Source organism: Larus michahellis, chromosome 5 (assembly GCF_964199755.1).
Source record: "Larus michahellis chromosome 5, bLarMic1.1, whole genome shotgun sequence".
NCBI classification, from domain to species: Eukaryota; Metazoa; Chordata; class Aves; order Charadriiformes; family Laridae; genus Larus; species Larus michahellis.
This window is the reverse complement of record NC_133900.1, coordinates 48,685,668-48,709,631: the sequence shown is the minus strand read 5'-3', so window position 1 is coordinate 48,709,631 and position 23,964 is coordinate 48,685,668. Positions and strand designations below refer to the sequence as shown.

At 49.3% G+C, this 23,964-nt stretch overlaps 1 protein-coding gene across 4 annotated transcripts in view; it reads right to left on the bottom strand.

Moving 5' to 3' along the window:
• Window positions 1–2,423: 2,423 nt before the first annotated feature.
• The window catches only part of LZTS3 (leucine zipper tumor suppressor family member 3), a 55,783-nt gene continuing 34,242 nt past the window's right edge, over window positions 2,424–23,964 (bottom strand). For 3 of the 4 annotated variants that reach the window (XM_074587207.1, XM_074587210.1, XM_074587209.1), the window contains exons 2-4: window positions 16,472–16,960; window positions 13,988–14,818; window positions 2,424–11,032 (exon numbers count right to left, since the gene is read on the bottom strand). In XM_074587207.1, coding sequence (XP_074443308.1) covers window positions 10,322–11,032; window positions 13,988–14,818; window positions 16,472–16,921 — 1,992 coding nt within the window. In that variant the 5' untranslated portion in view covers window positions 16,922–16,960 and the 3' untranslated portion in view covers window positions 2,424–10,321. The remainder of the gene's footprint in view (window positions 11,033–13,987; window positions 14,819–16,471; window positions 16,961–23,964) is intronic. The other variant, XM_074587211.1, reaches the window with a different exon arrangement.

Below are 23,964 nucleotides of genomic sequence, written 5' to 3'. Positions count from 1 at the left end.
ACCTGTTCCAGTGTCTCACCACCCTCACAGTAAAGAATTTATTCCCAATATCCAATCTAAATCTTCCCTCTTTCAGTTTGAAACTGTTACCCCTCGTCCTATCATTACTCCCTGATAAAGAGTCCCTCCCCATCCTTCCTGTAAGCCTGCTTAGGTAGTGGGATGTTTTGAGCAGTTTAGCCAACTAGGCAGGAAAGTGAAAATTCTTAATGTCATAAACTGAACTACCTTCGTTATAATATCAAAAATCACGCCCATAGGTCAAGAAGACCCTCGACCAGGTGAAGACCCTTCCTTTGAGTGTGCATGGTAGCTATAACTTGATTGAGTAATTGTATGTAAATTACTAAGCAATCAAATATAGGTAGGTGGTACTAATATTACAATGATGTTGTAAAACGTGTATAAAAATCACATGGAGAGTCCTGACAGGCGTGCTTGATCTGTGGGAAACCACCAAGCACCCAGCCTTGTGTAACTCTGAAATAAATCATCAGTGTCTCGTCCTGGCGTATGAGACTGACTATTGCACACCGGATAACGGATCCCACTTTTCGGCCAACGGCCAGAGCACTGCCTTTGGGGGGTTGCTCCACACCGGTGTGGAGTGGAGTCACGAACCAAGGAGTGTGGTGGAGACACACCTTCATTGCAGCCTTACCAAGAGAACTGGAGGGGCTGAGGTGGGAAGGGACCTCTGCAGGTCATCTGGTCCAACCCCCCTGCTCAAGCAGGGCTACCAAAAGCCAGTTGGCCAGGGCTGCGGCCAGGCAACTTTTGAATATTTCAAATATTAACGGCTCCGCTGTGCCCAGACATCTCTGCTGTCCACTGGGGGCTTTAAGCATTGGCAAACAGTAATTAAAAAAGGCCTTGAGCATGGAAGTGCGTTAAGCAGGGAATGGCACATAAACTTACTTAGCACTTGCATCCGTTCCTAATCTGTCTGCCAGGTGAATTGCCTTTTCACTTCTTCCTTCGCATCAGCCTTTTATCCTCTGACAACTGAGGAAATCACATCTTTAGAGACCAGAATGGAGTTGGAGGAGAGCCATGCTGGTTGCGGTAAACTGTAATAAAAGCCATGTGTTGTTGATGGCATTTTGGGCCTTAAACCTGGTCTGAGGGAAATAATTGAATTTGCTTTGCGCTGGGACTCACTTGCTTTGCCCTGGGAGGCATCAGCTTTGTCTTGAGAGGACAGAAGACATCTCTAGCAAAGCTGGTGTTGGAAAAAGTGCTGGATTTGTTGGTTTTTTTTAGAAAAATAGTGTTCATCTGAATGTTGCTTTAATGTGACACTGACAAAGCAGCTGGGGTGGGATTCATTTGAGTAAAAACCTGCAATTTGGCAGGAGTTTTTGGACATAGTGTTAACTTCCTGGTTGTGAGGGAAGGCGAAATGGACCTCAGCCTGGGGTCAGCTTCCAAAACCGCCTCCCTGGCAACATCCTCCTCCCCACCCCAACCATATGGGGATCCAACATGAATTTGACGCGTTTCAACTGCTTGTGTCTTCAGCCACGAGAAGGGCTTGTGCCAGGGAAGCAGCCCTGTTCTCCAACCCGGGGTCAGATTGCCCATCAGTGGACATCCCACACCTCCCTGCAGCCCAGACAGCAGCTCCCTCAAACCGTCTCCCTTCCCAGCCTCGCAGCCTGAGCTCAGCGCAGGTTTCTCTTGGGGGTGGCATCTCTGAGACCCTGAGCCAGGGAAACCCCAGAGAGATACTGCAGCATGAGATGTGGCTGCTCAAAGTGAGGTCTTGGCATGGGAGGGAAGGGGTAACTCATGCCGGGTTCCCACCACTACAGCTGGCTCCAGGACTGTGCCTGGCATCTCCACCTGGGTCTTGTCTTCCCCAGTGTGTCCTCACCTGGAAATCCCTCAGGTATGAGCCTGGCTTGGGAGCCAGTGGTGGTAGGCTTGGGAGCAATTCAGTCACCTACATGAGTGTTAGGAGGTCTTGGACATCCACGTGGGGCTGGGAGACACCATGTCTGTGGGACTGAGGGAAAGCCTGTGTCTTTCTCACTTAGCCCTGGGATATCCTCAGGGGCTCCAGACACATCCATGGGAATCTGAGCTGTGGACGGGGGTGAGACCACAAACACAGACGTCTTGTCCAGCACTGTCCCACCACTGCAGCCACCACGGTGGCCTTGTGGTGCTTGTTCTCACGTGCTTGAAGAGCCTGAGCAGCCCTTGTGCCCCGGGAAAGCAGGACTGGGGAACGTCCCATCCGGACAAGGACATGCATAATGTCTCGCTGTGCTCCCAGCAACCTCCACCTCTTCCCCTTGTGGTTCTCACGGAGACATTTCCCTGCGGTTCCCCAGCCCGGCTGTGGGCCCCTCCCAAAATCCCACGTGGGTCTTGCCACTTCTACCTCCCACAACACAACCAGACAAGCCACACAGTCGGGTTTTTAAAATGGGGCCTTTCTCCATTTTATTTCGCCCAATAAAAATCCTTCACAGTCAGGTAGAGATAGGAGAGTGAGAGATACGTATACATATAGATCTTCATATATATTTATATATATACATACCTCTGTACAGATATATATATATATTCACTGTAGAAAATCGCAAAGGCAGTAGCTCTTCACATCTTGATAACCCAATGGAAACATACAACAGACTAGCAGTAGTTTGGGAAGTGTGGGATAGTTTTAACGAGAATTTCCGAAACGGATACACCTTTGCTGTACAAAATTCCCAGAATGCTGCGTTTTATCTCTTTCTTTTTCAACCTCTTGTGTTTAAATACACTGACCAGAGGCAGAGTCAAGACAACAGTGTTTGGAAGTGACCGGTGGACAGGAGAGACACCCAACCTTACGGAGTTCTTTTTTAAATATTTTATTTTTTAAGTATATATATATATATGTGTGTGTATATATATATATATAATTTTTTTAAGTTTTTTTATTTTATTTTTTGCAAAGTCTCATTAAACGCAGTTCAGGGAACCAGCAACAGTCAACGCAGAAACGAAACAGTAACGCAGTCGAGTTCAGAACACTTCTGGTTTGAATTCACAGTAAGAGCAGAGAGAGACCGAGGCATCAAGAAACGAACAAGAGGAAAGAAAGCACAAGTCTGGGACTGAATTTACAGTCGGGTAGGTCCAAAACGTTGGACGAAGGGTCTAATGCAGAGGTCCTACACACAGACACAGCCTGCAGCTCACCTGGCGGTGGAGCAGCGGCGGAGAGCTCTGGCCGCTCCTCCGCGGGGCTTTTATTGCTGGTGAAATCAGACAGCAGGCTTGCTCGGGGGCGCCGGCTGGCCCAACCTGACGTTCTCCCATAGGGGAGCTGGGTTTTGGGGGGGACACCTATTGATCTGCTGGAGAACAGACGCAGAAGACAGGCAACTAAGCAACGTGCATCGATTTCGGATGAGGAAACCCTCACAAGCGTACTGCCCGGTGCAAGGCAAAGACCAAGAGGGATTCCTCTCAGCTCACAGCGTTTACCAGGTCCGAGTGAGTGCAAACGAAGACACCTTGGAGGAGCTCCAGCCCTGGGCTGGGCTCTGCGGGGACACCGCTGCATGGAAAGGGACTGCATAGACACATTGGCCGGTTGTGCAGCATTTTTTTTGCACCGGTGGTGGAACACTTTTGCACCGGTGATGGAGCTCTGCCTGTGCACGTTTTGCTCCCTTCGGCCACTGGAAGGGAACCCACATGCAACCCATGGGGGAAAGGCGACCTTCTGCTCTGAGAGGGCTCCTAGGACAGCCTGGCTTTCAGGAACGGCAGAGCCAGCGCCATGGTCTCCCACTGGTGTCTAGCTGTCACTGAATGTGACTCAGTGAGCTCAGATGCCCCAGGGGACCCAGCGGCTCCCATGTGGGTGAGCTAATGGAGAAGACCTGCTGCAGGGACCCAGTAACAGTCATGGGATGGGCACAGAGGGGGATGGACCGCACCTCCTGGGACCCAGACTGGTGGCCTGCTGGATATGGGCAGCTTCAGGCTCTCTGGGCGAATGGGTATCGCCAAGCTCAAACTGTTGGTTATTTGGAGCCAGACTGGACGTCTCATCCCTTTCTGAAGGAGGAGAGCCCAGGGCTGGAGCTATGAAGGTATTCAAGGGAACATTGGCTTGCCTGCAGGTATCAGAGTTGGGAATAGTCCCTTTTAAATCTCTCTAGAAAAACCTATTGCTTTGAGACAGAAAGCAAAAACTTTCTGCCTGAGAAAACAGATATGTAAAAGAGCCATGAAAACACAACCCTGTGGTTGTCCCAGGCTCCAGACCTGACACAATCCCCTTCATTGGGAGAACCAGGAAGCAGGCTTCTCCTGGAAATGCAGAGGCTCATTTCTGGTGTTTCTGACAGTTGCACTGCCAGCATGGAAAATCCTATTGGGAAGCCAACATCTGCAAACAGCTGGATGTGATCACAACCCCTTGGTACACAGGGAACCAGGTGGCATGGGTGCTGAGTGCCCCTACACACCAGGGATACTCATACACCCCTCACATCCTAGTCTTTCCAGAGGGTGGAAGGACCAGGGAAGCCCCAGAGCTGGCTGACTGTGGTGGTGGGATGGTGTGAAACCCCATGCAGTCATCTCAAGTGACTGCAAGCCATGGGGTTGTCCTTCAGCAAAAAGCAAGATTGCTCATGGAGATAAAGCATGGCTGATCTATCTGACATGGGAATGACGGAGAGAAGAAAATCAGTAGTCTAGAAAGCTCCTCTGAGGGCAGGGTCAGGACATGTCACTCTCAGTGGGGGCTTTGGGCTTCAGCTCCAGCTTGGTCAGACATATCTGTCAGAGTACTGGTAGAGGCACTGACTACTCCTAGGACGGTGTGGGTGGTGATGATCTAAAAGAAGGCAGGGTAGTCTGGAGAGCTGGGACGGAGGAGAAGCAGGACACAGGCAACATGATGAACAGATCTTTAGCAGGGGGTCTTGATGAAAAGTAACTCTAGAAAGTGGCTTTCAAGGCTTAGGCTGAAAGGTTGGGTTAGAATAACGGCAACTTGGACCCACTCCCATCCAGGGCAGAAGTGAGGACTGTCACTGCACATCATCAGGATTTCATGGTCTTGATAGGAATGGAGCAGAGAAGGCTTAGCACATTTCAGGTACAGAGGCATGGTGAAGGGGTGGTACGTGCTCAAGGCCCAGACCCACCTGAGCACCATCCACAGGACCACTGTGGGCAGGGGAGCACAGATGTCCCACTGTCCCATGCTTCACTTGCCAAGGCTGGCACCAGGTTCAGGAGCCTTCATGGAGCTAAGGTAGGCAGAGATGCCTTCAGCACCCCAAGCACGAGATGCAAAGACCAAGGTGCCTTCACCTCGGAAGATGGTTCCGTGGTAAGGAGGGTGCTGAGTATGTCCTGTGGTGAGCTGGGGAGAGGACGCCAAAGAGGCAGCCAGCAGGACCACCAGCTCTCAGGATACACATTTTTCCTGGCCAGTTCACACTGAGCCAGAACAAGCCCTTCACTGGACCCTGTAGCAACATCTGCTGCTAAAGTAGAGGAGACCTGTGGCCCTGAAGACAAGTGTAGTGGCTTGGCATGCATCCTCTCTTCTTCCCAAGAAAAAAGGGGAGTTGCATCTGTCCATTATACCTCCTGGGAACAGCCCCTGGTCCACACTCTCCCTGAGCAATGCATGGAGCTAGTTGGCACAGCCATGGAGGATACTGGTCTAACCAACTGGAGACAATCAACTCTACCAAGAACTCTTTTCTACGCTGTCCTGTCTAGCACAGGAGAGGCTCCTCATGGCCTTGCACGTGTTCCCAGGTGGGACATAGGGAAATCCAAGCCCTGACTGTCCCCTGCCAGCTCTTGTTCCCCCTTCCCTGTCCACACTGGCCTCATCACTACCCAGGAAAGCCAGGAGGCAGCTCCAAGCGTGCGTCCCTCCAGAGATCTTTGGTCATGTTGCTTTTGAGCTTACTGTCTTGAGCAAGCTATAAAGTGCCACTGTGAGGGGCAGGAGTGGGGTGGGTTGGTCCTTTCCATGGGCAGAGCTCATGGGCAGCAGGACCGAAGGGGGACACTGCTGGGAGCCACTGTCTGCGAGGGGTTTTGGGGGGACACAAGGAAGGGCAGAGGGAACTACAGTGCAGCCTTAACCAGAGGACAATTGCAAATCCTGGCTCAGGATGACAGCAAACATTGAAGCAGGACGGAGGGACACCAGGCTGCTCTGTCAGAGCCAGTCCCAAGTGGATTGCCTTCCTGGGAGGTGCCAAACACCCACCATTTCCACTGCAGCCAGTGAAAGCTCAGGGCGTGCTGAGCATTCTCCATGTAGCGCTCAGCGCCCGAACGCAGCATCTGCTGCTACTATCAATCCGGCTTACCAATATAGAAGCCACAGAGCTTTCTTGTCTCTTCATTTAATCATTGTATATACAGAGCTGGGCTGTTATTTACATCCAAGTACACTTGTCTCCGTATAACGTAGCAGCATAAGAGCAACAGTTAGATTCCTATTTTGAGTGCGGAAACCCGGAGGTGATCTCCCTCCAGCGTGACGCCAGCGACAGCAAGAACAGTGCAGCCGGCTGTCACAAGACAGTGGCAGAAGCTAAGTGGGACTGTGTGAAGCACAACAACGTGTGATGGTTGCGGTGTTCACACCCAGGGTGAGACAGGAGTGCTGACAGCATGAAGGGAACTAGCCCAGCTGGGTCAGCATCTTACAGCAACAGCTACCAACCTCAAAATGATGGTGGAGCAAAGCAACCCCACTTGCAGCAAGTGGTAAGAGGGGCTGCTTAGACCTTCTCTGGCACCAGGATAGCCTGCTTAGACCAAATCCTCAATGATGGAATTTGCTGGAGCTGTTCAGTGTCCTCAGTTTGCTCATATAATAACCATATGGACATGCCTGGAACATGACTCAGTTGCCTGCACATGGGTGAAGTGCCACTAGAGATGCTCCAGATCTTCCCACCGCTGGCCTGGCTCTCCCATAGGTCATGGATCACGTTGGCCAGCCCCATGTATCAGGTATCTCATAGCATTTCTAATGTCCCTGGACCCCATGTGTGGGCAACTGACCTGAGACCCTTGTCACCACAGCTTTTGCTGTTGACCAAAGGCAAATTAGAGATGACTTCTTGTTTCAGTGGAGAGACTAACCATGTGCAAGATTTTGAGGGCAGTACTTGGAGAATTACACATGAGCCAGTACATCACACTGAATCCCATCAGCTCGAGAGCTGGCTGAGCAAAGGTGGAGGAGACAGCTGAGTTATGGTCAAGGCCAAACTCTGGGGTGAGTTTCATGGGACAGAAACATTTTATCGGCCCTGCCTGAGACTCCAAGAGACAAGATGTCAGCTTCCTTGGCCATTTCCAGGATATGTCATCAAAATGCCAGTCTGGCACCCCTTGGCTATCTCGCTTCAAGAGATAGACCCCAGATCCTCAATACACATCAAGTTTGTGAAGGGAGACTTCATCCAGTCAGTGGGTAAAAGTGTTAAGGTCTGGGAAGAGCAAGGTGAGCTCCCATCCGAGCCAGATCTGAGCACAAACAACAGGAACCCAGGTGTCCTACCATCATTTTGCTCCATCTCTGCTGAGCAAAGGGTAGTCACCTCCAAGAGAGACTGGTTGCCAGCATCTAGCCACACAGTGCTAGCACATGGGAGAGGACATGATGGGAAGCAGGGCATCCAGTTGTGGGGAAGATTCCTGAAGAGCAGGAATCTTTCATGGCAGTTTGTCTGGGGCACTTGCCAAAACCATCTGTATTTTATGTCGCCGTAGCATAGGGGAGTGCTTTCTGCAGGACAGCTGAGTGCTTGGGGTATGCTGGGCAAATCCCAAGAAACAGAAAACTGTCATCATCAGCAGAGCATCTTAATGGGTGTCTGCAAGGCTCTCTGTCATCCAGGGAATGGCCACAATCAAGGTTGCTCAGATCTGGATCAAAACTCTAGATCAAAGTGGTGCAGTGAAGAAGAAGGTGGAGTGTACCTTTCCTCCTCCAAGGTGAAACATCTCTCCTTGCCGCTCCTGCTTCATCCCAAGGAGCTCTGCAGCCCCTGATGGATGCACTGTGAGGCCATTGAGTCCCCAGGTAGTCCAGCACCCCCCAGCAGTCAAACAAACCTGTATGCCTGCAGGTTTCACTGGGTCCATCAAGACAAACTCATTCCTGGCACCACTGCAAAAAAGATCTAGGAAAAAGATGACGTGGAGCAAACCTGGCACACTGGAGGGCTTGGCTGATTGCTGCTAACTGGATGCAGGTATGTGAAGAGGCCAGACAAGCCCCTGCTTCCCCTGCCTGTGGACTAGCAAGGAGCTCTGGTGAGAAGGTGTCCCGCAGGGTGATGCCGGTGTCCATTCCTCTTGAGCACTAACGCAGCGGGGGATTGCGGTGTACACCTCCTCAACAGCAGATCCTTGAAACTCAGTCACTCTGCATGTTCTTGAGCCACTGACTGAAATGCTGGTTTCTGTGATAGTTAGTGGGAAACCAACCTCACTGTCAGTGCCACAACAATGTTTGATCCCAACTTGAAGGTCAGACCTGGTGAGGGAGAGGGGGTGCTTTTGAGGAAGCAACGTGGAAAGTGAGTAGCTTCAGGGCTTTTGTTTGGAAGGTCTTCAGCCCCTTAGCACCGTGAGGTTCTTCACTGGTATGTAGATGAAATGCAATCTGGCCAGACTCTCCCTGGAGTCACCTCACAGACATTCCCAGACATCCCAGTGGTTATTCTAGCATTGTTCTTCTTGCTGCTCCCTAGGACAAAGAGCCAAAATTCCCACTTGCGTTGATCTTTTGGCCACTGCCCAGTCAGTGCAAACTCCACTTTGCAACATTTTTTACTCTTTGCTATGGATCATGGTGACAAAGTGTCCATGAAAGGGAGAGCCAGATCCACTTTCCCCACCTTTTAAAGCTGAATGCTGGTTTTTGATGCCTGCACCATTCTCAGTGACTGTGCATATAGGATGCGGTTATTATTCTGCCAGGGCATAAGCACTTGCGTGATCTTCAGCCTTTTCCCTTCTTGTGGCTGCTTTCATGCCCAGAGTTAGCTGCTGAATATTTTCTTAAGCTAGGCCTGTGTTATCTCTGTCCCTGGAATATGTGATGCCACGTGGGATGGCTGTGGCTGCTGTTTGAAATGGCTGTACTGAAGGCTAATGCTCTCCCCATTGTAATCTAGTGGTAATGCTGATATGTGCTCACTGCAACTCCTGAGTGAGTCTCGGATGCCATTTTTTATGTAGACCCAGGACCAAGAGAGTGCACCGAAGCATCATTCATTTGGGAATGGGGTAGCACAATTGCCCATTGTTGGGGCAAATTGCTAGTGCTTCAGTTTGCATAAACATCCCACAGGTTTGGAGGCTTCCCCAAACCTTGATTACACTGACTTTGGGAAGTAAGAGGTCTCTTGGAAAGGGAAATTAGCTTGGATTTCCAAGTTCTTTTCTTGCTGTAGCCAGCTTGAGTATATGGTAAGAATAGGGGGATGAAGTTTGAGGTGGATAGGTATTTCGGCTCCCAGGATCGGCCACAACCCATGAGAGAAGTGGAAGTACAGAAGGAAACCACAAGAAAATGAAAACGCAGCATATGTCAAGCTCTGCTGAGCCTACAAAGAGGCTCCTGCTGGGCAATCATTCCTTGTTGGCTTATGTTACCAGGACAAGCTCATCCTGCTCCTCAAGGATGTCCTAACCTCTTGCAACCATGGTAGACGTGGGCTGGCAAGAGGGAGTCATCTGGTAGAGATATGTCTGGTTTCACCGAAATCAGTGGCCAACATCCCACTGACTTCACTAAGACCACCGTCTAGACAGGATACTTGATACAGAACAGTGAGTTTGCTCATGATCCCGAGAGCTTTGCTCCATTAGCCAATGTGGCTAAAAATGCTCTGAAAAAAACCCCACCTGCCACTTTGAACTGGTTTGCTGCACGTAAATGCTTGGAAAACCAAAGAAACGAAATACAGCCCTCCAAAACAACCAACCAACAAGGGGTGAATTGTAGGAGAGGAGATGGCGGCCTCTAGCAAAGTAACAGTCACGGCAGATTACAAAAGAGCCAATTGACCCTCACCAGCTTGACTAGGAAAAAACCCAAAAGAGATGTCGCATTATTGATAGAAAAACAACGCACATCCACAGTTATTTTACCTACAGAGCACAGAAGTATAGAGTAAGGGTGGTGAAGCTTGGTGTGAGCAGATTCACACCGCTCCTACGGTAGCGTATTATCCTTCGGAAGATCACTGGCTTGAGTAGGTAGTACATGCACAGCAATAAAAAACTTATGTTGTATTCTCTTGGTCCCACCTCAGATCTCGGTGGACTCTATTCGCTCGAGTCTGGAGGGAGTCCACGGTTTTTTCTCCTCAGTGTGTGGGGGGCTGGTGGCCTTCGTGTTCATCTCATTCACCTTGTGCTCCAGAAGCTGGTTCTTCTGGTACATCTCCACATAGTTCAGTTGCAGCTGCTTCTGGTACTTGATAACTTTCTCCTTCTCTTCTTGCCACGTGCGCCGCTCCTCCTCAAAGTCCATCACCTGCTGCTCCCGCTGCTGCCGTTCCAGCTTCAGCTCGGTCTGGAGCCGCTCTACCTCCTTCCGCAGTGTGTTGACACTGTCCTCGCTCTGCCGCTGCATCTTGGCTTCATCACTCTCGCAGGCCAACGGGTCCCGTAGCTTCTCACCAAGGTCCCCACCAAAAGGCCCTGGAGGTCCCATGCTGGCAAGTGTCCGCTTCAGGCCGGAGACCTCCTGCTCACAGTGGTTCAGTTTTTCCCTCAGCACCTGGACCTCGCTCATCTTCCGCTGTAGCTCGCTCTCGCAGATCTCCAAGTTGACACTCTTGGAGCTGTAGGAGTCCTTCAGGGTGAGGATCTGCTCCTCCTTCTCCCGTAGGAAGTTCTTACCTTCCTTGAGCTGTGTCCGCAGTCCCACAATCTCATTCAGCTTCTGGGAGACATCTGCTTGGGAGTCCTTCAGCTGCTGCTTGAGCAGGGAGATCTCCCCTGCCTTCTGACACACCTGCAAGGAGAGCATCCGTGAGGCAGGAGGAACGCAGTGAGGAGCCACCACTGCTGCTTGTTGCCTGCACAGCCCATTAGTGTCTCCATGGACTCCTGTTGGCAGCAGGCTCAGGTAATGGAGGGGACAGACAGCAACATTGCTCAAGGACTGAGCTCCAGCCTTCACCAGAACCCAGACCATGCCAAAGACCTAGAGGTTGTGCCCACATTTGTGGGCGAGATTTGGTGTTTTTTCTAGGCTCCAAGGGACCTGGTGCTATTCCCAGCTGGAGCTGACCAAACAGCTAAGCTCAGTGCTGTGGTCCTCCCCAGTGGTGAGCAGACACTGCTTCCCTCCCTGTGTTCATCTTACTTACCTAACCACAAGCCTGTGGTGCTTGACGCCAAACCCTCTGCTCTCAGGAGGAGTTTTCCCACTGACCTCAAAGGGATCTGGACCTTGAACAAGCCTGAGACAGAAATATCTCAGACCCAGGTACTACCCAGGCTCTCCCCAAGCACTGGGGGGGTAGGACAGGATGCAGAGACAGTAGATATTACTTACTTGTCTTATGACACTTTCCTTCCCAAAGACTCCTGAAGAACCCAGTTGACTAAATTTTAGGGTTCACCTCACTGGGGACAGTCCAGGGACTGATAGCTATTTAATTCTTTTGGGGCAGGGCATGAAGAGTGGCAGCCTCTCTGCCAAAAATCAAGGAGAGAGCTGCAACCCACCCTTGCTGAAATGTGACTGTCCTTGGGCACCAGAGCTTCAGGTTTCATCCTGAGTGACTCAGGTCTCACTCGTGTGGTAGGGTACACAAGCCCCATGGAAATACCCTTGATGGAATGTGTATTTGCATTACGTAGATGTCACAATTCAGTATGACACTCCTCTGCACCTGCATAGTCCACCAAAGGTGATAGTTGCATGAATAGTTGGGGGTACTGGAAGTGAACCATAACAATGACCAAACCCTCATTTTCCCATGAACTGCATAGTTTTCAGGGCTCTGCACTGGCAGATCTGACCTGTCTACTGTGGATGATTGCAGAGGCACACAGACCCTACCTATGCTGGCAGGAGTCTGGGCTGGGGAGAGTCACCAAGGAACCATCAGTGATCAGAGAGGATAGGCATAATTAAAAATAAATTTGGTAGCCACCTGTAGACCAGGGTGTCCTATCCTCCTGAAGCTCCTGTCTCTTGTCACACACGAAATGCTTGTCCTTTCCTCCCTCCTGCTTTGCCTGCACTGTCCCTTGCTGCTCTGCTCCAGTTGGATCCATGCTCCTCACACAAACTCTTCTCTCCACTGCCTTCATTACAACCTCCACCTTTCTCTGCTATAGAGGACTTTCCCGGTGCATAATGTTGAAACAGATCTTGAAGCTCAGATATCAGGAGAGTCCAGAGCTCACTACAAATGGCTGAAGAGCTAGGAGATGTACCCAGTCACTTCCTACAGGTAGCAGCTTTCCCCAGAGCTGACAACTGTGGTGGTTCCACGTGCAGACCTAACTCTGTGAGTACTCACTTCCACACCAGCACTTGTCTGCAGCAGATGCAGAACTGTGTCACACTGGTTTAGCTGTAGTTAGAGGGGTGTAGTTACTGCCTAGCTAAAGAACTGCACAATTTACTGAAAGTGCTCTCCGTGGGCTAGCTCTCCCCAAAAGGCAGAGAAATACATGATGAAGAACAGCTTGGATAGGAATCAACTTACAGATTGAAATATTTAAATTTAGGCCTCTATTTGGGTGCTGTGGAGATCTGGGAAATACAGTCCATGGAGCCTGGAGAGCAAGTCAAAAAGTCAACGAGTGTAGGTGTCTACAAATTTTAGGTATCTTGATCCACAAGGTGAATCCCTGTGTTTACATTGATATCACTGTGTTTAGCTGTTGCAAACAGAACTATAGCAGTAAGCAAATAATCAAAAGCCCATCTGCAATTTTACTGCTGCAAAATCAGGGAACTTTCCAGACCTAACTTGTTAGAAGAAACAAAAGACCTGGGCAGAGCAGCTGGCCAAAGGAGGCGTCATGTGGGGCAATGCAGCCTGCTTGTTCTGGGATGCAACACGCAGAGATTTTACAGCAAGCCTGTAGTAAGCTCTGCTGAACATCTGCAAATAGCACATTTCAGATCTTAATTAATCCCAGCTTCATTGACTTTTCACCAGGATTAGCAGAATAGGGTCTTCTTGATTCTAGAGCTACGTGTTGCCTCTGCGCTCTTAATACATTTAAAGTTTCTAGCCAGTCCATGGAAGGATTAAAATTCTTCACATGATCAAGCTGAAAAAAAATATGTTAGTACTGGCTATACAAACAGACTTTGATAAAATGTTCTAAAAATAGAAACAGTAGGAAAAAAATATGTAAGACTCAAAAGGAGAACTAGAAAGATGAATTTGCCTTTCAGCCTTTTAAGAGAGATAAACTTATTAGCAACTGAAAACAGTGTGTTACAATGGAAAGCATGAGGTAGACTTGGCTATCGGTATAATTCTTAGCTCACTTGCTTTATATCTTAAATAAAAAAGAAAATCAAATATTTGAAAAGCAGTTTCAAGGTTTGCCCAAACGCAAATGTTAGAAGAATTTAATTAAAATAGACTTAAACCCATTTTTGGTAGGCACAAATACCTGTACAGAAAGACCTGTATTCACTGAAACTGGATTCAAATGTCACACGTTGGAGTGACCTGACTGGGAAGCCAAATTATTAACTAGCATAGGAGGTATGCACAAAAATTTGCAAATTTAATGTTTTAAGTTTAATTCAAAACTACAGGCTTGGGACTCAGACAAATGAAGATGTGACTGAAGTGTCATCTGTTACCTGGAGGCCACTAACCCGTAGACATTGTCTGTGGGGTCCACTTACATCAAATGAAATGTATTTTGGGCTATGAGAGCCCACAATGAAAACCTCACTCAAGGTGTGTTACAACAAGGCTCTTACCTCCCACTTGGTCTCTTCAATCTTTGGGAGAAACTCAGCCTGTTCCTTCTTGAAAGCCACAAATTTCTTCTCCAGCTCCTCTCGTTGCTGGAGGAGTTGTCCCATATCATCTTGGAGTTTTTTTTTCTCTTGCTGGAGTTTGAAGATTTGGAGCTGCAAGGCCTGCTGAGCCCGCTGTGCCTTTTTGGACACCTGTTGCAATTTGTTGGCATAGTTTTGCCTCAAGTCCTCCATTTCCCTCTCCCAGATCTTCTGCTTCTCCTCGAATACTTGGAAGATGGCTGCCTCGCTTTTGTCCAAGTTCCTTCGCATCTGGAGGACCTCCTGCTCCTTCTCCCACAGGCGGTCTTCCAGGTCTTGGATGATGTCGTCTGTTGAAGGAGAGTGGAAAGGCATCGTTTCGTTGAGATGGTTCAGTCTGTTAAACGAAGAGGTGCTCTTGCTTGAAGACCGCCCGCTGTCTGAGGTAGATATCCCGTTGTATCCCACAATGTTCTTGTCCACGTAGGTTGTACCAATGCGGTTGATGTGGCTCGTGGAGGCACTCATTGGACCCACGTGCTGGCTGTAGCCTGTCCCGTACGTGGGCAGGCTTGTTAATGAGTTACGGCCTGAATCCGAAAGACCCCCCACTTGATTTGTAGTCCTGTTAAGGCTGCTCTTGTCGAGTCCACTTTTGGGTGCGGACGGGCTATTGCTGTTGGCATGGTTCAAGCTCTTTCTGTTCTCTGTCACCCCGTTGCTCTGCGGCGGGCAGAGGTTCTGCATGGAATGGAAGTTTTTAGGAACTACTGGTTTAAAGGCTGAGGGTCTAACTAAGGGCTCATTGCTCTGCAAAAGGAAAAAGGACCACGCATCAAACATAGCAGGAAGCTTGGTAACAACACACAAAAGAGACACATCAGCACAGGCTGGGGCTGATGGAGCTAAGATGACTTGGGCTAGCTCCGTATTTCTCAGCTTTATTACACTCTGGGCCACTTGAGATTTAACACGAGGGACCTGTGATCACTCATAGGGCAATACTTTGTCTTTCTTCACCCCAACTGAAAAAAAATAAAACTTGTCTCACCCCAAATCTGCTTGATTTTTCCCTAGAATACTCCTTGGTTCCTGTTAGTGTTCTTTGCAAGAAGGAGGGCTGCCACCTGCCTACTAGACTTGATCAAAACAATTCTTTGATTTTGGCAGATTATATTTTGAAGGACTTCTAGCATTGAGGGTGCATTTCCCTTTTGCTGAAAACAGAATTGTACCCTTGGATTTGCAGCCATTCTGCCCCAGGAGCATCACATTTGCCCCCTGCCGTCAGTGATCACTTCCCTGTGTGGACATCATGTCCTGGTCATGCTCAGACAGGAATAAGTAGGAGCTGTGACCCCAGCAGCAACACCAGCCAAGGAACATGGTGAAGCTGCTCTGCATTTGAATGTTTGTGTTTCCTGTGGCTCTAAGCAGTGCTGGGAGGAGAATGGGCCGCAGCTGTAAAGGATTTAGAAAGGATTTTAAAACCTTGCACATTCCTTGTCCATGAATGCACCTACAGAAACAAAATTATCCTAAAAATGGGACTGAGTCTCCCCTTATGCAGGTTGGGCTTCAGGTGATAATTAACCCAGAGGAAGCCACCTTGTATTAGCAAAGATATTTTGAAAATGCCTTCCAAGTGAAAGAGAACAAGCCCTGGTAAGCACGCAAGGTTGGAGACCAAAAACCTGGCAGCTGGCATGTGGGACTGAGATGGACAACAGGGGCCGGTGGATTAACAACCCAGGAGACAAGGCTACCAAACGCTGCAGAAATAATACTGCACAGGGCAGTGTCACCACGACACAAATTACGGAAGTCGCTGGAGCGGAGCAGCAGGCGATATAAAACACCACTGGCTCTGGGGCTCTGCTCCTGTGGGCCTGGGAGGTGTTTGCTCCCTGAAGCTGATACGAGCCGTGAGGACTGGGCTTGGATGGGTGATAATGCCTACAGGGATAGTTCTCAAGCCTTGTCAACTTGTCCCACACAAGAAGCACTGGGATTTTGAACAGATGCTCATAGCATCTTTCAAGCAACACCTTTTGGTGGAAGTGGCCTGTTGGAGATTGCCTATAAATGACACAAAACATAGGAGTGGGACTCAGATGCTGGACCTACTGAAATGAGAAACAGCTCCAGCTCCTTCCCCATCAATCAGGGAGGTAGGCACAGCATCTTGTCTGGTTTGGAATAGACAGTGACTTGAATACAGGCTTAAATGAGCTGGAAACTTCGCTATGGAAGATCATGCTCTTGGGTCCTTAAGAACTGACCCCTTTGTTCAACCCCCTGAAAGTGATAAGAATTATATTATCTGTACATAAAAATGATGCCATCTACAAAGTAAGAATTAGACTATCTGTCTGGATTGCACCATTGCCCAAGGCTTCCTGATCTGTGTTTTCAGAGATGTGCCATGGCCATCACACTGTTTCAGGAGGTGGGGATTCTCACCTGGTCTAGTTTGCCGGAGATTGGCAATATCTTTGGTGGGTTACTGGGCTCTCGGTATTGTGGAGGAGGCGGCATGTTCTTCTCATTGTTGGTGGTCACATTCCCACAGATGTCCATCTTCACTTTCTCGTTCTTGCGCAGGTCGCCGTTGATGTAGAGAGAATTGGAGACTTTCTCTGACTTGTATGTCTTCTCCTCGCCAGAGTAGCGATTAGAGATCTCCCGCGTGGAGTACCCATTGCGAGACCCCTCCATCTGCCGTCCACTGCTCTGCGTCCGGGTCCCTACACTCTTCATGGCGAATTCTTGGTCATTGGCGACTCCGCTGCCTACGCTCCCCATGGTGTTCTGGGAGATGGGTTGGGGTGGCCGGCGAGCAAAACTGCGGAAGTTCTCGGGGATGGGGTAGGTCGAGTCACTAAGAATGGGCAGCGTCTCTAGTGTGGCCATGGCAGTGCAGAGGTGAGGTGGAGGCACAGGTCAGTGGCACTGGGAGAAGAAGGAAGAGGAAAGGACTGTTAAGGAGATGCCTTTTATCTACCATACCCTTTGCAGATCGGCATCGTGCAGAGATGAGCAAATCTCTTGGCTGGGTGACGCAAGGACAGAAGCTGTCATGTCTCAATATAGGTTATGGAGCAGACAATGGGGCTGTCCTCCTCTCCGTGACCCTTGGCCTGCCTTGGAGGAGCAGTGTGCACTGGTCCCCCAAATCCCACTCACTGCTATGCAAAATAACGGCTTTTAAGCCTCTTAGCCCAACGGCTGGGTGCTTTCAGGGGAGGGGGGTTGCATGGGTTTTAATGGGCACAGCTCTACAGCATCGGTTGGACACAACCATTTGCAGTTCCCAAGCTTGAATTATTTCTATCACTTTTCTCAGGTTTGAACAAGTTTGTGTGGCCATGGGGTTGGGAGGTTTCCAGCCCTGGTCCATCTGTAGGCTCAGACTTTTGCTCTCCCCAGTATATCCCGTAGCGATGATTCAACAGGGTTTAAGCAAAACAATTTCCATCTTTTCCTTGGGAGTGTTGTCTCATGGACTTGGGCTTTTAAAAAGATGCTTTTGTCCATGTGTCATCCTAAATTTTCTTTTAAACATTTATAAAAGGTTTAAAAACCTTTATAAAAGGTATAAAAAACCTCTTTAAACCTTTTAAATCCCTACTCCATTTTATTCTTACCTAGGCTGTGCCTTGGATTGGCCAAAACTAGGCCATGGGAAGTGGATAACATGCAGATAATGGTTTTAAAAGTTGTCTTTGACCAGGTCAAGGTCATTGGTACTAGCCCTCACATGTCTGGATGCTCTTCCTGAGCTCCATCACCATCACAAACCCCAGTCCTGCAATTTCAGCTCTGGCTTCATAGGCGCGCAGGCCTGTTCACACTCGTGTTTTGGGGAAATTCTGCAAATACTGGTGGTTGCATTGGTGCTGAATTTATTATCAGCTGAGGCAGTCAAGGTCCAGAGCTGCTGGTACTAAGAGATTTCACATGGGGATAATTTATAACTTCATAAAAGGCCTTTTGAAAGTCCCTTCTGAAGGTCCTAGCTGAAAATCAAGTTGTTTCTGCACTCTTGGACCCAGCAGTAATCTGGTCTGGTCTGCACTGCTCCACTACCACCCTGAGTGTGACAAAGCCTCTGCAGTCATGCCCCAGTGTGGACTGTGACTAAGGAAAAAAAAACCCCAAACCAACCATGGATTTATTTCTCTCAACAGAATTTCTTTAGTTACAGAAACCTATGGGTTTTCCCTGATGAGTGTGCCCATAAAATATGCGTGTTGGGGAAGCTGCTCCGTGTTGAACGGAGCTGGAGCAGAAGATGGAGATCTCGCAGAGAGTGACTGCATTCCCCACAATTCCCATTCCATCTGCTTAGGTGTTAACTTGATCTCCTGTAATGCAATCAGCCCCCCAAAGGTGTAAAATCTTATTTAAGGAAATAAAAAGCCCCGCAACAAACTTTTTTTGGTTGCCTCTGAATAATGGTGAATTTGAACCCATACCAGCTAAGGAACTCACTACCTGAGGGAAGGGAGAAGATGCATTGCAAAGTTTGGGTGATTGCAGTGAATCCTGGGGTTTCTGTATTTGTGGAAAGACACAGCTCATTTCAGTCACTGGTGCATGAGTGTCCAGGTCTCTGAGGGGAGGTGTATATGTCCTCCCAGTGCCATTCCAAAAAATCTTGGGTCTTCCTGGAGTCCTGCCTCATATTGGCCAGCCTGTGCAGATGTCTCTGATACCTTCAGACTGGACACAGCTGAACCAAGTCTGGAGCAGCACAGTCAATGTCATGTGTACAGCTGTAGACACTTAGCTGACCAGCGTCCACCCAACCCTACTGATTTCATAGGCTTGTTCCCCATGGGCCAGGAAGGCTGCTTTTATTTTGGTTCCAGGAGCCCTCAGTTCCAGGTTTCCCAGGATAAACCATCCTGGCAGCGTGGGGACTAAAGCAGAATTTAGAGGGAGTGGGAGATGCAGGTTTCCCCCTGGATAAAAGAGGGATAACAAAAGTGATGCCCTTTGAAGAGAGGTTCAGTGATCAGGGGGCTCAGGCAGGGCCAGCAGGTAGGGCAGATGGAGAAAACCCCCATTTCAGTGGGATTTCTCCTATTCTTGGAGTAGGGATGTTAAATCAGCCCTTCCCGAATAAAGCAGGAGAGAGATGGGTTTATTTCCCTGGAGAGCTAGCTTAGGTCTAGAGCTCGGCTCCCATGTGGCGTCTCATGGGGTCTTGCTATTTGCACTAATAATGGAATGGAAAAGAAAAATTAAAAAGGTTAAAGCAGGGTCTGTGCTGTTCGACTTCGCTTTTATTAAATTGCATTTCTAGAGGCTTCTGCCAGGCACACTGTCTGTAGCCGCCTCTTTTTTTTCAGTGTCCGGATCTTCTCATAGAATGATGCCCTGTCTAAAATGTGGCCTGAGTGTCAGGCTGGCAGACAGACCTGGCAAACTGCTCTGCCAAAGGGAGAGGACACAGAGCTGATACCTACAGTGAGCTGGCAGAGCTCCTCTGGGGCAGAGCAGGGTATGGTGGTGGTCACAGAGGAAAAAGTGGTTTAAGGAGGTGCTCTGGTGAAAGCCACCATCCCAGTTGAACTCTTGTTGAGGCGTGAAGGAACCTTTGTGTCCTGAGACACACCAGATGTGTCCCATCATGGACAGGGAACAAAACAGCTGCAAGGCAGAGGAGAACATGTCTGGTGGTGTAACCTTCTCCATCCCCTTGCACATCACCCCACCCAAGGAAGGTCCCCAGGGGACTTGCCCCACTGAGCCACCAGCAATACGAAGTGATGGGTATTAGGTGGTCATTTTATAGTCACTGCTAATAACCTTCCTGCAGCTTGCACCTCTGTCCCCCAACAGAGATGTCTCCATGTCACACATTGGTTGAGGTCTAAAGGCTGAGCGGTGAACAAATATCACACAAGCATCGCATGATGTGGCATGGGGACCCACTACAATCAAAACACACAAATGTTTATCAGTCATAAGTAATAAAACATCCACCAGCCGAGAAGTGTCCAGGTCTGGTCACGCATCTGGCATGCAGCATTTGCACATGTCTCTCTCCAACACATTGATCAGGACTTAAAGGCTCACGACCCCATTGCACCCTCAAGACACTTTCCAAAGAGCAACACAATAAACAAGTTCATGAGCGCACAATGCCCAGGGATTAATCTAGGTGTGTGCTGGCCACCTGGAGACTTGGTTGAGCTGTGGAGCGATGAGGAGGGATGGAGACTGCCCGTCTGAAGCTACGCTCAACCCATGGTGCTTTTGGATTTTATTAGTCAAGGGAAGACGTTTTGTTCTGCTAATTTAGGAATAACCCGCCTTTCAGTGACTTTGGGATCTTTATATGCTCTATCTTTTTTTATGGGCCACCAGCCACCACAGGAGGGATGTGCTGGAAGGTCTCAACTCCAGACAAGGGAAAGGCAATGGCTGTATCGCCTCCATGCAGTCCTCCCTGGCCCTGTTCAGCCAGCTGAGGAGAAATCCAGGTTACCTTTTCCTCGCTGGGTAAATTCCACAGTGACATTTGCACATTTACATTGACTTTGTGAGGGCAAGATAAGGTCACTGGAAAGTTTGTTCCTTCCAAAAAAAAAAAAAAAAAAGGCCAACACAACAACAAGCAGGGAGGAAGGCATGTATACTTAGGCCAGTGAGAGCCACAGCCTGGGCAGAGACGTGGCAGTGACCTCCAGGACACCCCTGGGACCTGCTCAGTGCTGTGGCATCTCTGTCATTGATCTTCACCAGCAGAGTATTGCAGCCTTCCTCTGCCCTTGGGGACCTCCTGGCTCCCAGGCAGTGTTTTGCACATCAAGCAGGCTTCTGCTTAGGGCCATGTCCCGAGCCCACTGGGATGTTGGGCTGGTGTTTCTGCTCGATACCAGCAACCCAAAAGGAAGGGGGGCTTCAGCTGCCTTCTCAGGATGTGTGATCAAAGCAGCATCACAGAGCCAGACTGTGAAAACGGACCTTTTTCCATGTTTATTTTTTTTCCTCCTAGCTGGGAATCAGCCAAGAAAATATTCTGGAAAAAATGGTTATTAGCTTATGTTTACTGTAAACCCGGGATCTGATAAACAGAGCATACGGACAAGCATTACACATATGTTATTAAGGAGATTCCAGAAGTGCCAACAGATCCCTGACAGTACAGCTTTGTTTGCCAAAAAGGGCCATTTTTTCGAGAACAACGGCTCTTGCTTCTGTGTCTTTTGGCCAGCTCCAGTTCCCAGTCAGGTTTTACCCGAGTCATTCCTCAGGTGAACTGTGAAATAAAGTTTTGAGTACAGTGAGGTAAAGAATAATCCTGCCAGGGTACAGTGCAGAGCTGGAGGGTCTTTTTCCCTCCTTCCAGGTTTGGAGGAATGCAAGGTTAAAAACTTCCCTGGGGCATTTCTCCTCCTTAAATCTCATAACCACCTCCCTGCCATGGGAACATGAACTAAAATTGGGTTTACGGGTGATTGCCAATGAGAGGAACAAGGATGCTGAGCCTGGCAGTCCATGAACACAGTAGGGCTGAGGAAAGCTGAACTGGCTTGCCTTCACCAGTGTTTCACTCCCAACTCTGTCCTTTAGAAGGAAAGAGAAGTCACCTCTGAGCACAGCTGGGCTTGGAGAAGACCCACGAGCCACGGCGGAGGGGTGAAAGTGGCTTCCTCTACCCTCTGGTGGTGTAGAGAGGCTACAGAGAGGCAGAAAACCAAAGCAGGAGTTTTAGGCGACCTGCCAGCCACTGCCCTTTCCAGATGTTACGTCCCATCTGCAGTGGTGAGGAAGCACCAGAACCACCTCACTCTTCTTCTGCACCAGGCTCTCAAGAAGACACCAGGTCCATCCCACCTCCCAAGAAGGACCAGCTCTACCCAAATCGCTCCCAAGTGACATCCATCTGTCTGTCCACCGCAGCAGCCACCACCTCCAAGTGTCAACACTCAGCCTTTGCCGAGCTCCAATTGCCCAGAGCCACGTTGTTACAGCAGGAACCCAAGTGAAGGGACTTTTGGCAGACACAAAGGGGGAAATGGGAACCCTCCCAGAAAAAAATGCTGAGCTAATTTCCCATTTCCCAGTATTACTGTGTCAATAAAAGCTGAAAAGGGTTTCTTTGTCTGCCTGGATTGATTCAAAGCACCCTTCCTGATAGGCATCTCCACGCCAGCACCATACCTAGGAAGAGTCTGGTGTCTTATCAGTACAGCCAGCCGCCTCTCTGGCCAGGGATACCAGGACTTCACACAACAGTGCAGGTCCCCACCATCTTTGTGTTGCATGACCTCCCCATCCCATCCAACCACGGTGGCCCCTTGGCCTTTCCTCCAGCAGCCCTGCCTTGGAGTCAGCAATATTTTTATGCCTTGTGCAGAAAACCTGCGGTAAGATTTCCTTTTCCCGAGCTGTGGTGGTGGGTAAACTCTTCACGGCCACCTCTTACCAAGGTTTCCTACCATGCCTGCAGCTCTGGGGGACCCCTAGATGCTATTGTAATTATAATAATCTGTAAAACAACTCCTGCGCCTTCACACTTGCTTTACCCAAATGAGTTAGCAAATGCCTTCCAGTTAGACAGAAGACAAATTGCTTTCAGATAAGCAGATGAATGGTTAACTAAGCCTAGATTATGAAGGCCTGGCTCTGTTTCTGCCTGAGTAGGTTAATTGTTAACACTCTAGTAACAAAGGCCTTTGGGAGACATACCTAGGCACCGTGCCATGCGAGAAGGAAATCAATCACTGGTCTCGAGCAGAGCGAGCTCCAGCAAACAGCCCGAAAGCAAGGCAGTGCCTTGGCACACGCACCATCCCAGGCATGTGGTCCTGGCAGGACGGGCAGCAAAGGCATCTGAAGGTCAAAAATTCCACCCCCCACCAATTACGGTAACAGGTGTGCCCGTGACCTTCAATAGTTGGGTTTGTTTGCGTCTGTTTTAATGAGCAAGCAATTACCGACACAATGAAAACATGCATATTTTTTTTTTTTTTTTGAGGGGGGTAGGACCTACACCTGCACTGTGTTTAGAGCTCAGGTGGCTCTCCAGTTTGTTGGCAACAGTGCCAGGGAGCTGGTATGTCTGGAGGAAAGAAGTCATCACATCCTGGTGTGGTGGAGCAAGTTAGAACTGGAGTTAATAAGGGTGTAAAAAATATTTCCTGTGGTCCTTTCAGCTTCTTCCAGAAAGATATATGGAGAGGGAAGGGAAGACCAGTAATGGATTAATGGCAAGAAGACAGCAGACCCTGTAGGAAGCAAAACCACCTGTGTCTGGTGAAGCATTAACAAGCCCTGGAGAAAAAACACCACTGAAATCCAAGGCCTTCAGTCAGACTGGGACGATATATCCATGGGAGGTGTTTGAGTCTGGATCTCAGCAATGCTACTGGCACCTCAAAGGTTGTTGCTTGGGTTGGTGTGGACATCCTGTGTTCCCATGAGGCAGTTCTAGCAGTGATGGTGAGACGGGAGCCCACCTCCTGCTCCCTGCCCGGGCTGCGGAGGGTGGATGTGGGCACAGGGGAGAACCACTGCAGTGCTGGAGAGGATCAGATGGACCTGCCTCTCTTCTCATTGCTCCCATCTTGCCCTGCAAAATGTGCTGCTTGCCTTACTTCCTGCAAGTACCACCTTGCACCTCCAAGAAGGTTTTTCTCTTCCTAACAGGTGGTTGCAGACACAACTTGCAGTCACATCCCTCTTCTTCCCTAGGCTGAGCAAACAGCCCTCAGCCTCTCTGTGCACATCACATCCTCCAAAAAGACCATTCAGCTACTGCTGTGCCTCCTCTGTGTCATGGGCCGTCACGAGTTATCTTCTTATGACCCAAAACTGGCCAAGAGCACCTCCAAAAGGTTCAATTCAAGAGGCAGGGACACCACTGCTCCCCTCCCACCCAGCTCCAGTGCGTCACCACCTCCTTTTCTTCTACACCCTTCTCAAGTTGCCTCAGTTTG